Raw genomic sequence first — 13,593 nt, forward strand, 5'->3', positions numbered from 1 at the left:
ATTTTCCCCCTTGAGTTCAAACAAGAGATTATTCATATCATGCCAGTTTTTAATGGACGATGATTTTCAATTTGATAATTATTAATTGTTTTAATCCCATACACAAAGGTAAGTCTTAATGCATATATTATAATTTAAAAGATTTTTTAAAAACAAAAATGTTGTTATATAATAAAATTACTGAATTATTCAATTATTGTTGAAGTAAAACATACACACAAGCGCACACACACACATATGTATGTATGCATGCATGCATGCATGCATGCATGTATGTATGTATGTATGTATGTATGTATGTATGTATGTATGTATGTATGTATGTATGTATGTTCAGAGGGAGAGGTAGAGGATAGGTCAGATACAACATTGGTCAATGACATGAAGACCAATTCAGTTCAAACGCGTACAATGCTTATATATATATATATATATATATATATAATGCAAATAATACTATCTTACAGATTTAATTTACAACTTCTCTAACCTGTATGATAGTATTATATGTATATATGTGTGTGTTGTGTGTATGCATTAAATGTCATGTTGCTGCCTCAGGGAAGACCTTACATGAAGTCGAAACTGAAAGAAACTGTTATTTTCATAGCGCCATTTTCTCGTCTTTGGGGTCATTATATATACACCTTTCTCTGTGTGTGTATATATATAAATATAATATATATATATATATATATATATATATATATATATATATATATATATATATATATATATATATATATATATATTTATATTTATGCACAGAGAGAGAGGTGTATGAGTGTGTGTGTGCAGAGATAGAGAGCTGGGGGGTGTGTGTGTGTGTGTGTGTGTGTGTGTGACATATTACTTTGCTCTCCCAGTCAAAAAAAGGTGTCATTTACTTGCGCATTGATTGACACATTTCTTTTCTCCACGTGGTTTATTATATATGCTCCTTGAAAAATATTGTTCCCTAAACGGGATACATCCATTTAATTTACGTTTTTATCTGACGAATCAATACACTCTCTTCCTCTGTTTCTATTGTTTATCTTCTCTGACCCAGAAAGAATCATCTCGTCAGATTTCTTTATTGTTTAAAAAATGCATTATCATGAATCGGAAATGTGCTTGCAACAATGTTAGATTTAAAGCTGCATTAAGACATGACTGTGATACGGTTGAACATAGACTCTTTTCAAGGTACAAAGATTCGTTTTTCTTCCTGTATCTCTTTTCAGCTCGCGGTTATTCTTAATTCGAGATACAATCTTGTCACATGACCTCCATGCAAAGATTTTCCCAAAAGTTCTGAATCAACATTTCCAATATCTCGAGATGCTATGATATTACTCTTGTACCTGTAATATATCCAACAGTATTGTGTTTATAAATATATAGTAATACTAAAACTATCTGAATGTGAAGCAACCAATATCGTCTAAATATGTCTGCTCATTAACGATCCAGGACGCAATACGTCAGAAAAAAGTACCGGCTTCTTAAAGTTTTAGGACATTTGCCTAGCACGTGTTCGGTGCAAAATTATGGAACTCGTGACCAAGTTAGATTTCATTCTGATGCTCGTTGGAATCGTCAATACCACAGGTAAGCCTATCATGAATTTTGTTGGAATCGTCTTTCCTAAAGGTATGTCTATATATGGATGTCATCGGAATCGGCCACACCGCAAATAAGCCTATCGATTTTGAAATTTGTTGGAATCGTCTTTTCAGTGGTATGTATGTATATGGATGTCGTTGGAATCTTCCATGCCACAGGTAAGCCTATCGATGAATTTTGTTGGAATCGTCTTTACTAAAGGTATGTCTATATATGGATGTCATTGGAATCGGCCACATTGCAGGTAAGCCTATCGATTTGAAATTTGTTGGAATCGTCTTTTCAAAAAGTATGTCTGTATGTGGATGTCGTTGGAATCGTCCATACCCCAGGTAAGACTATATATGGTTCTCTTTGGAATCGTCCATAACAAATGTAAGTCTGTATATAAATTTCGTTGGAATAGCCCATATCAAAGGTCAGTCTAAATATGGATGTCTTTGGAATCGTCCGTAACACAGATACATCTATATATGGATCTTATCATAGTCGTCCGTAAAACAAGTAAATCTATATATGGAATATTTAAAAGATTAAAAACATTATTGCAAATGGCACAAGTCTTGATCACCGTGTATATTATGAGTGAATGCTTGTAGAGATTCATAATAACAATCATACACATTGGTAGTTAAAGAAGATACAACAAGTTACCAAGTGATTAGACTCTGGACCTGACCTCGGATTCAGTGAAAATCTCAAATTACTTTCCTTAAATTCAGATTTTGAAAAACCTCACTTATTACTGGATGGCATGCAGGGATTTTCCAATGAATTATTGAGAATGAAAAATACATTCTTGCACTAAAGGGATTGAAAAAACAACAACACATAGTTATTACATTTTGAAAAGTGTGTATATAGAGTGTTGCTTCATCTCTGAAGAAACTATTGAGTTTTGATAGGCACTTCAACTATGGAACATCACAATATCCAGATGGATGTGAACTTTGTATTAATATGAAAGTACTGACTTTACAAGACATATCCATTATAAATGTCCTTTCACAGCCATTATTAAGTTGTGTAAGTGTACGACCGTTTATCACGTTGTGAAAGTTCATAGCCGTTTATCAAGCTTTGTAAATTGATAACCATATATCAAATTGTGTACGTTCATAGCCGTTTATCAAGTTGTGTAAATTTATGACCGTTTTTCAAGTTGTTTCAATTCATAGCCGTTTAGCAGGTTATGTAAGTTCATAGCCGTTTAGCAAGTTATGTAAGTTCAAAACGATTTTAATAATGAATATAGGACATCGGATTCGTCATTTAACACTAAATTCAGTAATCACACATAAAATTTATTCGCATTCAGAACAAAATACTAGCACTAACTCCATCGTGGCATCGTCGACGCAGGAAACGAAATTATAAATTACAATATCACAGCAAACATCGATAACTACAGTGTCCAATGTTGCAAATAAGTGTCAGGTAACGTCAATATTTCTTGTATATAAATCTTCACTGAACAAATCTGATGAAACTATTTCAAACTAAATAATTTTCTATAGTGACAAAATTTAGTCGTATTTACATAATGGTAATTACAATGCTTAACTCGAACTAATCTGCAACAAGATAATTGGTTATACACTCATATGTCATGAAAATAAAAATCCAGGTTTTAAAACGATCGTTACGTATTTTCGATTTTCTTTGAAACATTCTTTTGTATCTAGGGCTTAGTAATATACTATAAAGGTAATCTCAATATTTGCTACTTATTGATGGATGGATGGAAGGATGGAATCATATTTGTTTGTATGTTCATGTGCACATATGCATATATTTTTATTTTGTTTGTTTGGTGGGGGTTGTTTGTTTGTTTTATGGGGTTACTGCCATTTTTCAGCACACGATATAAATGGCGGCTAGTATATTTGGTTTAGGAAGAACCTGGATAGACCCCAAAAAGAACCACTAACGCACGGGAAGCTACTATCACAAGTCTACAAATAGTGATAGTCGGTGTAAGGGATGTTGGATGGTATTGAGATGTTGGATGGAATAGTGGTGTGATGGATAGTATATTTTGTGATGGTGATGGAGAGTGTGTTTGTGAAATATCATCTCCTTCTCTTACACTCTAAGCTAGCACAGGTTGTTTTTGGATTGTGTGGGGAGATGACGGATCGTATATATATAGTGCAATGGATATTATTTTTATGGGGGTTTGGATGGTATAGTTGGTGTGTGAGAGTATGTTTATAAGATTTCATCTGCTTTTCTTACTTTCAAAGCTATCACAAAGCGTTTTAGATAGTATACGCAAAAGAGGTGTTGGGTGGTATTGCGATATTGGATAGTATAGATAGTGTAATGGATTATATTTTGAATGGTGTGATAGATAGTATGTTTTGTGTGATTTCTTCTCTTCTCTTTCATTCTAAGCTAACACAAAGCCTTTTGCATAGACTGTTTGATATTATATAAGGCATGTGATAGTAGGTGTTGTGGAATTTTCACATGTTCCAAATGAATTCCATTGTTTCTGAATGTCCTGATTTACCACAATAATACCTTTGAATGAGGTTACAAGTCTCAAAATAGTGTATATCCAGATTCACTGTCCCGAAGTAGTGTATATCCTAAGTCAATGTCCCAAATTTGTGTATATCAAAATTCAATGTCCCAAAGTAGTGCATATCCTAAGTCAGTGTCCCAAAGTAGTGTATATCCAAATTCAGTGTCCCAAAGCATTCAAAGTCTATGAAAATATTTAATAAATAATTACTCTCGAATCAAATTTGAACACAACTAAAAACTCTGATATTATTCCAGAGACAGATTTAAGATGGGAATTAATTAGTTGTAAATCAATTCTCTATTTATACACGTTTTCACTTGACCTAGATGCTAGTCATTCCAAATTGTAAACAATTATGTTTCTAAAATGTTCTGAACTCAAAATACTATGTCGTCATGTTATTTCCAACTTGTTGTTTACTAATAACTATTTTCTTAAAGTACAATCTATATGCATGAACAAAAATTCTGTACATAATATAGATATATATGACACACAACTTAAATTTAGAAGTGATTCAATCTATGTACCTTGAATACATAGGTAATTATTTACTTTATGACAGATTTAAGTAACTGATATCAAATGAGAAGTAAAAATTCCTCATCGTTATTAAAGATCGAACTGTAAGATACGTTTGGTTGACTGAATTAATGTCACATAGAACACATAAAACTCCTGTCTCTTTATTTACAAAGTGACGGACACAAGTCGATGATAAAAAAGCAACTGCAAATAACCCTCCACATGGTGAATTGGACTTCCAAAAAAGTTCTCTTTTGGTATTTTGTTCTGAGCCAGGGGAAAGAACTCGTTCGATATAACGTATGACTACATCTTGGCCTGGCGGACTGTATGGAACCCTTCGCTATATCAAAATATTCTCTCCGCCCAATCAGAGCAAAAGACTTAATGCGGTTTTGTGTATGTACCGGATAGAACTTGATGAGGATTAAAGAAATTATATATATATATATATATATATATATATATATATATATATATATATATATATATATATATATATATATATATATATACGTGTGTGTGTGTGTGTGTGCGTGCGTGCGTGAGTGTCTGTATGTGTGTGTGTGTCTGTCTGTGTCTGTGTGTCTCTGCAATGAAGCTTTTTATTAAAAACTTTCTTTAGAATTTTCCATATATTAACTCCATATTCCTTGTTGTGATACAAAAACTGATTCCATAGTTGTACGTCTTGTTGCGTATCAAGATTATTCTCACAAAGTTAAAGCAGGCATTCCCTCCCTTGGTAACCTATCAAATAATCAAAAAAAGTATATATTTTAGCGTAATGAATGCGCGATAGGCTGCGAAATGTCAACATAAGTACCATCAATAAAATAACATAATCCACCAAAATCCAGTATGATCAATGAATAACTATTGAAAAGCACGTATCACAAAGGACGTAGACCTTAAGGGTATCTTGTATAAGCACTTTCCATGAAATATTTTTAATAATAGATTGTCCACTTTAGTCCGTTTATCAAGTGAAGTTCTTTGGCCTGCAGTTTACAGAAAAATGTTATTCAGTAGAAGTGTTTAATACCTTCTCTTCGTGGGTGAAAGACATGACCTAGTGTATTTTTGTCATATTCTACTCAATTTCAAAGTTTCTATTTTGGTCAACTGTGAATATAATGATTCTATTTCAACTTTTACCGAAAGGGTAAAAACAATAGTTGAAAACATTACATATCATAACTCAGACATAATGCACTAGTCAAAAGATTTCTAGCACGACATATGCAATACATTTATGTACGCATGTGTGCAGGGATGGATTTGTGGATGAGGTAGATTAAATATTTCTGAGTTGGCAGTTACCTGTAACATCCAGTGTTGCATCCATTAAAAGACAAATGCGATGGACAGTATTTTGACTGCGATGAGACGCGAAAAGGAATATTTAGGCCTAGGATTTTAACTTTTACACTGAATTCAATTATCATATTTGGTTTCATTTGTATTGCAGAAACAACAACGATGACGGTAGAAACATCAACCACTGTGATATCAGGTGTGGAATCTTCGACGCAGAACATGACAATGACAAGAACAGATGAACTACAGGGTATGAAGGGCTTAGACATTTACCATAACGATATTTAAATTATACGAATTTAGTAACCCCTACCAGTTTGCATGTTGCAACGCGAGGCGATCATTGCGTTTTTAAGAATTTGGTGCTATATATCTTGTTTTGTAGTTGGTAAACCGGGTAAATATTTCAACCACTTTCACAATTTAAAGTTCGGGTTGATTCAGTCTATGTACCTTGAATACCTTGGCAATTATTTACTTTATGATTTATTTGATTAAGTAATGGCCCTCTATCGAGTTTTATCATTCTTTGTCGTTAACAAAGATGGTACTGTAAGGCAGATGTATTTGATCGGATTAGTGCCATATAAAACTCACTGCCGAAATCAAAACATATGCTAATGGTACAACAGGGAGCTCCAAATAACTTTGAAGATGGTGAATTAGTTTGTTCTGTTGCCATTAGATACATAGAATCGTTTAATAAAGGCTCAAGATTTTAATACATCGAATTAATGTTTTGTATGTGTTTTTGCGTGTGTGTGTGTGTGCGTGCGTTCGTTTATGTGTGTGTGTGTGCGTGCATGCGTGTGTGTGTATGTGTGTGTGCGCGCGCGTGCGTGTGCGTATGTGTGCGTAATTCAACAATGAGGCTTTTTGATGAAACTTTCTTTTAAATTTTCCGTATATTAACCCCATGTTCTTTGTCGTGACACAAAAACTGATTGCATAATTGTATATCTTTTTGCGTATCAAGGTTATTCGCACCAAAGTTTGAGCAGGCATTCCCTCCCCTGGTAAATGCGCGGAAGTGACCTATCATATATTCAAAGAAGTAGATATTTCAGTGTGTGTATACGCTATAGGCTACGAAAGGTCAATCTAAGCACCATCTATAAAATATCATAGTCCACCAAAATCCACTTTGATCAATGTATAAATATTGAAAATCATATATCCCATTAGAGGAAGATATTGTGTGTGTGTGTGTGTGTGTGTGTGTGTGTGTTATTTGGATCTTTTAACGTAGCTTTAACAATTTTTCAGTCATATCGCTATGATGTCTACTTTGTGGCAGTTTATAGTAATGTCTAGCACTGGGGCATCACGACGCAGACATGTAGCATCATGTCCCACCCAGTCACATTATAATGATACCAGGCCCACCAGTCCTAACGCTAACCTTTTAATGCTGAGCTCCTAGCTGTTAGTACCATTTTTATAAGTCTTTCGTGTGACTCGTGTGACTCGGCCTAGGTCCTAATCCGCAACCTCCCGCATTGGAGGCGGACGTTCTAACCACTAGGCCACGTAGATATTAAGAAAATCTTGTATAATAAGTAATAAGTATAATTGTATTTATTGATGGTCCACCTTAGGCCGTTTATCAAGTTAAGTTCCTTGGTCTGCAGTTTGCAGAAAATGAATATTCAATAGAAGCGTTTAATACTTTCTTTTCGTTTGTGAAATAAATGGATTGATATATATTATTAGTACTCTACTCAATTTCAAAGTTTCCATTTTAGACAATTATGAATGTTGTGTTTATTTTTCAACTTTAAATTGCTAACCGAGAAGGTAAAAAAAAAGACTTGTTTGAAACATTGCAGATCGTAATCACGCATAATACACTAGTCAAAAGATTTCTCTCACGACACGGGCAATATATTTGTTCATGTATGTGTTTAGGCATGGATGAGTGGATGAGGTAGATTAAATCACTCTAAGTTGGTTGTTGGCTGTGACATCCAGTGTTGTAGCCATTAAAAGACAGATACGATGAACAATATTTTGGCTGCGATGAGACATGAAACGAAATATTTAGGCCTCTGATTTTAAATTTTACATTGAATTCAATTATCATATTTGGTTTAATTTGTATTGCAAAAGCAACAACACCAGGGAAGGAAGAAACATCACCCAACACGAGTTTTAGTGTGGAACCTTCGAAGCAGGACACGACAATGACAGAAACAACAATGACAACACCAGGGAAACGGCAGGGTATGAAGGGTTTAGATATTTACCATAGCGGTATTCAACGTATATGAATTTAGTAGCCCCAACAAGTTTTCAAGTTTTAATGCGAAACTATCATTTCCTTTTCAAGAATTTGGTGCTGTACAGCTTGGTTCGTTGTCGGTAAACCGGGTAAATAATTAAACCAATATATAAACAATTTAAAGCTTGAGTTGAGTCAGTCTGTGTACCTGGAATATATAGGTAATTATTTACTTTATGACTGATTTGATTAAGTAACGGCCCTCCATCGAGCTGTATCATTCTTCACCCTTAACAAAACCGGTATTGTAAGGCAGATGTTTTGACAGGATTAGCACCATATAGTGCTCACTGCCGAAAGAAAAGAAAAAAAAACCACATGCTAATGGTACAACAGGTAGTTCCATAGTTCCATATAATTGTACATATGATAAATCAGAGTTCCAAAATAGCTTTACATATGGTGAATTAGAACTATAAATAATTTTATATATGATGAAGTAGCTTCTTTATGCCTTTAGATGCATAAAATCATTTAATAATGGTTCAATATTTTAATGCACATTCAAAACGTTATTTCTGTGTTATGAATATCAAATTTTATTAAAAGACGATGATAATTCTCCAGGTAAAACAAACTAAACCTCATTCATTCAAGCAGGAAAATGCAGATCAGATAACATGCCAGTGAAATGAATTGGAAATATTTTACGGCTTCTGATTTCATCCACTGATGAATACTTTCTTAATCGATGTTCAAACACAATTTCTTTACTGCATATATTATATAACGTTGCCTTTCAAATTGTCATTCTATCTTAACATTAACCAGGCATTGGCAAAGACCGACACATGTCAAGGGACCATAAAACTTGTTACGTAAGGAATTTGTCATAGGATATAAGACATTCAAATGATAATGTGGAAATGTGAGAAATCGAAATGATTAACGCTACATCTACATTCAACGTAGTAGTTGAGTAAAACTAAAGAAGTGGAAAAAGGCCACAAATAACTAAACTACAGTATCCAAATTGTCTCAGCCTCGGTGTTTTATATACGTATTTTCTACGATTTACATCATGTGAGGCACAGTTGAAAAATACATGTTGTAAAAAGTATCAATGCTTGCATTTTAAGAATGCACTGCAATTATTTCTACAATACAAATGGATGAAAAGCCGTTAAGATAAATATTACCATTTTTTCCCGATAATATAAGTTTCGGTACTTTCTACTCAATATTTATATTTTTTGTTCTTGTATGATCGGTAAAGAAAATGCTTAAAATGGAGAAGAAAGGTGCTGTACAATTCATACCTTTGCATGATATGAAATGGTAGATCTTACGTTTCATCTCTCTCGCTTTTTTTCTCTCTCTCTCGATGTTTCAACTCTCTCCCTCTCTCTCTCTCTCTCTCTCTCTCTCTCTCTCTCTCTCTCAGTCAATCAAGCAATCAATCAATCAAAGATGTCATGTAATTTTTTTACATAAATCTGTGCCTAAATGATTTTCTTACATTTAGAAAGCTTCGTGGTGAGTTGGACGCTTATAATATACTTTGCTCAGAAGTTTCGATCGGCAGTACTCCCAAAGACACGGATGATACCTGTTGGACAGACAAATTTTAAGCTCTTGATTGATATTTTCTGCATCTTTTCTTTGTCCAAAATTTGTAAAAGGAAAGAATTTTCTTTTTCTATTTTGGTTCACAAGCTGAGCAAATATACTGCAAGAGAAATGCTATTTTTGCTTAGAAATGGCCTTTTCATCGCTACATGTCTACAGCAATGGTTGGTCAATTCGTTTTTTTGGCATGACGTCATACATCAAACCGAACATAGATCAAGGGAGGTAACAAAATTAGCAATTTGGGACAGTGTGAGTCTTCTTTTTAGCGCTAACTTTCTGGAATTCGGCCTGAAAAAAATGGAACACGAGAAGCAAAGCTTTAATTTACAATTATTGTTCACTGTTGTAAAATTATTAATAAAGTAAATAACATCAAAAGGTGCAAATCTCACAAGTCTGTTAGTCTAAATTGAATGTATAACAGTTTGTGTGAAAGAGCGTAAAAAATATAAGCATTTGCGATGTCCATCATGTCATTTTTTTAATTCATTTATCTAATTCTATTTGGTTGCTAAAATCGTAATTATTATAGAGAAGACAAAAGAACCCTTTTGCCATGAGATATCAAACTTAAGGAACACTTTCAGGAGTACAAATGAGATTGGAGTACCATTTTTTCGTTGGAATGAAAGTTGCTACTTTAATTATTAGTCTTTAAGAAAATCGAAACGATTAATCTTCGTAGGAAGGCTTCTAGCTGAAAAAAGTGGCATACTCTTGAAATTAAACCAGCAGTTGCATCACGACCATTTTTAAATTGAAATGTCAAATCGTGACTTAAAATTTAGTTTTAGGTTGCAAGTTTTAATACGCGTTTGGTTGATGCAACATAACATTTTGTGACTATTTTTGACCCCAATGCACTCAAATTATCTAAGACACAGACAAAACGTTTTATTTCCCATTATTACTGAAGAATTTCATTTTATGGATAGTCAGCAAAATCCGAGAAGAGGATCGATTTATACAGTCGGATTTATAAGGTTCATTTATACTGTAACAATATTTCTTGACAAAATATTTGTACACATATAAGAACTAAAGGTGTACGAGCACACATTGACTAGGCAACTATAGTGAATTCTCATGTATCTACAGAACTAACCTTCGACCTTGTTCTGTTTTATAGGGGTGGGGGAGAGATCGCATGGTCGAGTGGATTAAGATAAACTAAGCGATAGGTGACGTTACCCGCGGCACAGGATGGAGTCGGCATGGAACGAACTTTGACTCTCTGACCTGTTGGATAATATTAATTTTATGATACGTATTAGTCACGTGTGTTTCTAAGTACGGATATCACGGATTTAGGTATATTCTCGTACGTTTGGTTAGTTTTAAACACGTTGTGTTATTCTGATCACGACATAAAATAGGTATTTTGCAGCTATGTAACGCCTTATTTGTTTTCGTCATTTCACTCTTCTTATGTTGGCTTTCTCTGTCATACAAACATGTAAATAGTTCAGATCTGTTTTCAGGTTTCGTATGAGAAGTGTGTCAGACAAGTTACGTAATACACGAACTTAGCAAAAAGGGGTCCTCTGGTTGAAAGCATGCCAAGAAGAGTACTAAGGAATATATCAATGTCATTTGATATGCATGCTTTTCCCAAAAAATTAGAGTTTCAAATAAAACTAGAGCTATCACTATGGAAGAGTATACTTCTGAAAAGTTGAAAATAAACGCTTGAGTGCGTCAATACAGAGGACTTCAGGATATAAATAGATTCAAAATTATCTCCCAAGCAGGGAGGTAAGCGCCTATCCGTATATCATACATTATGTGTTGAATAAGTTAATCCATTAAAGACGTTTATGTAAAAGCGACACCGAATTAGTCAAACAAGTTAGAAATTTATAATTCGTTCGACGCAGGAATCTAAATTGTGCAAGGAGTAACGACATCAATCACCTCACTTCCGTGAAAAGCACGGCCATACCCTCATACCCAATATGTTACACTAGGATAAAATTCGAAAGGTCAATATCTCCTGATGCTTAATTAGCTTCATAACCCTGACATTATTTACTATATACACAAAAGAAATTAGTCACCGTTATTTGTAGTGCAGAAAAAAAGAACATGCCATGAGATAGAATAATATTGCCGATATTATGTTTCAGAATCTGAGAAGTGCGATTATGAGTTAATATTCGGTGGCGTTGGAGTTGCCTTGACTATCCCGATAACTGTTTTAATAACTCTACTTTTGATATGGAGAAGAATCGGAGTTGGCCCCCTGATCATTTGCACGAAATCGGGTAAGTGACATCTCGAACTTATTCGTAACCAGAAATGCGTCAGACTGATTGAAATGGATGGGTGATGCGGTAGGAGCGAATGTAACGGGGGGTGTAATTCCGTGAACTTATTCGTAACTAAAAATGTGTTTTGCTGATTAAAGGGATGTGTGTTGCTGGAGGAGTGAGTGTAACGGGGTATGCTTTTCCGTGAACTTACACTTGACCAGAAATTTATTTACCCCATTAAAGGGATGTTTGGTACCGGAGGAGCAAATGTAATGGGGTACGTAATTCCGTGAACTGATTCGTAACCAGACATTTATTTAAATGATTAAAGGGACGGGTAGTGCAGGATGAGCGAATGTAACCGAGTGTGTAATTACATGAGCTTATTCGTAACTAGCAGCAGGGAGGGCGAACATACCAATTAAGGGAAGTGACCAATCTTGAAAATACACCTTACAAAAAATATGTGAACAAATATAATTTATCATTGTCCATTTTTGAAAATGGACCTTTCTTCGAAACCTAAAAATGACGCCAAACCCCCTGCCTTTAACGCTAAACCAGTGCCTTTCTCTAATTGGGTTGCTTTATTTTCGTCGATGGTGCTTACCTTTCGAACACTCGCATGAGGTAACTCACTACCTGATGCTGTCTTTTTAACCAAAGACTTTATCAAAACCTACATGATATCGTAACCGAGGATCCTGTATATTTATTGTGATAAATCTGTGTGGGTAGATTGCGCTTTTGAAAACAAATTCTAAACTTGATCATATCCATAACCCCTGAACACCAAGTTTGATGAATATTTCATAGAGTGCGTGTATCAACTTCATTCAACACAAATGAAATATTACAGTTATCTCTGATCACTTGAGGTATGTGTGTATATCTCTGAGTAACATAAATCACATCCGTGTTTTGTGTCTGTCTCGAGAAAATATCCGAGCTGGATTGTATTGTTTCTCCATCTTCACATCATCGTATACTACGAGATTATGAATAAATCCATCGAGTTCATCTACAGATGGAGCTTCATCAATATCGGTGATAAAGTCAATACTATCGTCGGCATTCTCGTTCAGCAATTTTGCATTGTCATTATAATCTTTTAGCACATCGTATCATCATTGATAATCTGCAGATGATGCCACTATATATAATTTATCCCATTTGAACTATCTCATTATTAGATTAAGCAACAATTGCGTCTTACCAGACCCAGATGGACATATGATACTCGCTCTGATAATGATAACCAGTGAAGCATAATTCGGTAACGCCGAATTATGCTTCACTGGTTCTTGCTTTTGTGTCGCTGAGAAATCAATGATATCTTTATTGTACAAATCTAATAAATGATATGGATTTTTATTGTGTTCGACGCAGAGGGTCAACTTTCACCAGTTGATTAACAACAATAATAACCAAAAATAAAAAGCGCGCACCTACAGGTAAGTTTGTAAAATGAGGTACAAAGAATACAAATGTATCTTCCTGAC

The 13,593-nt window shown here is 34.4% G+C and overlaps 1 protein-coding gene across 2 annotated transcripts in view; it reads left to right on the top strand.

Moving 5' to 3' along the window:
* Positions 1 to 1,171: 1,171 nt before the first annotated feature.
* LOC149794040 (uncharacterized) overlaps positions 1,172 to 13,593 on the top strand; it is a 60,771-nt gene continuing 48,349 nt past the window's right edge. For both annotated transcript variants that reach the window (XM_089967985.1, XM_089967986.1), the window contains exons 1-4: positions 1,172 to 1,593; positions 6,138 to 6,236; positions 8,096 to 8,209; positions 11,966 to 12,103. In XM_089967985.1, the coding sequence (XP_089824111.1) occupies positions 1,533 to 1,593; positions 6,138 to 6,236; positions 8,096 to 8,209; positions 11,966 to 12,103 (412 nt within the window). In that variant the 5' untranslated portion in view covers positions 1,172 to 1,532. The remainder of the gene's footprint in view (positions 1,594 to 6,137; positions 6,237 to 8,095; positions 8,210 to 11,965; positions 12,104 to 13,593) is intronic.

This window comes from Sinohyriopsis cumingii, chromosome 8, assembly GCF_028554795.1.
Source record: "Sinohyriopsis cumingii isolate HCF-2022 chromosome 8, ASM2855479v2, whole genome shotgun sequence".
NCBI lineage: Eukaryota > Metazoa > Mollusca > Bivalvia > Unionida > Unionidae > Sinohyriopsis > Sinohyriopsis cumingii.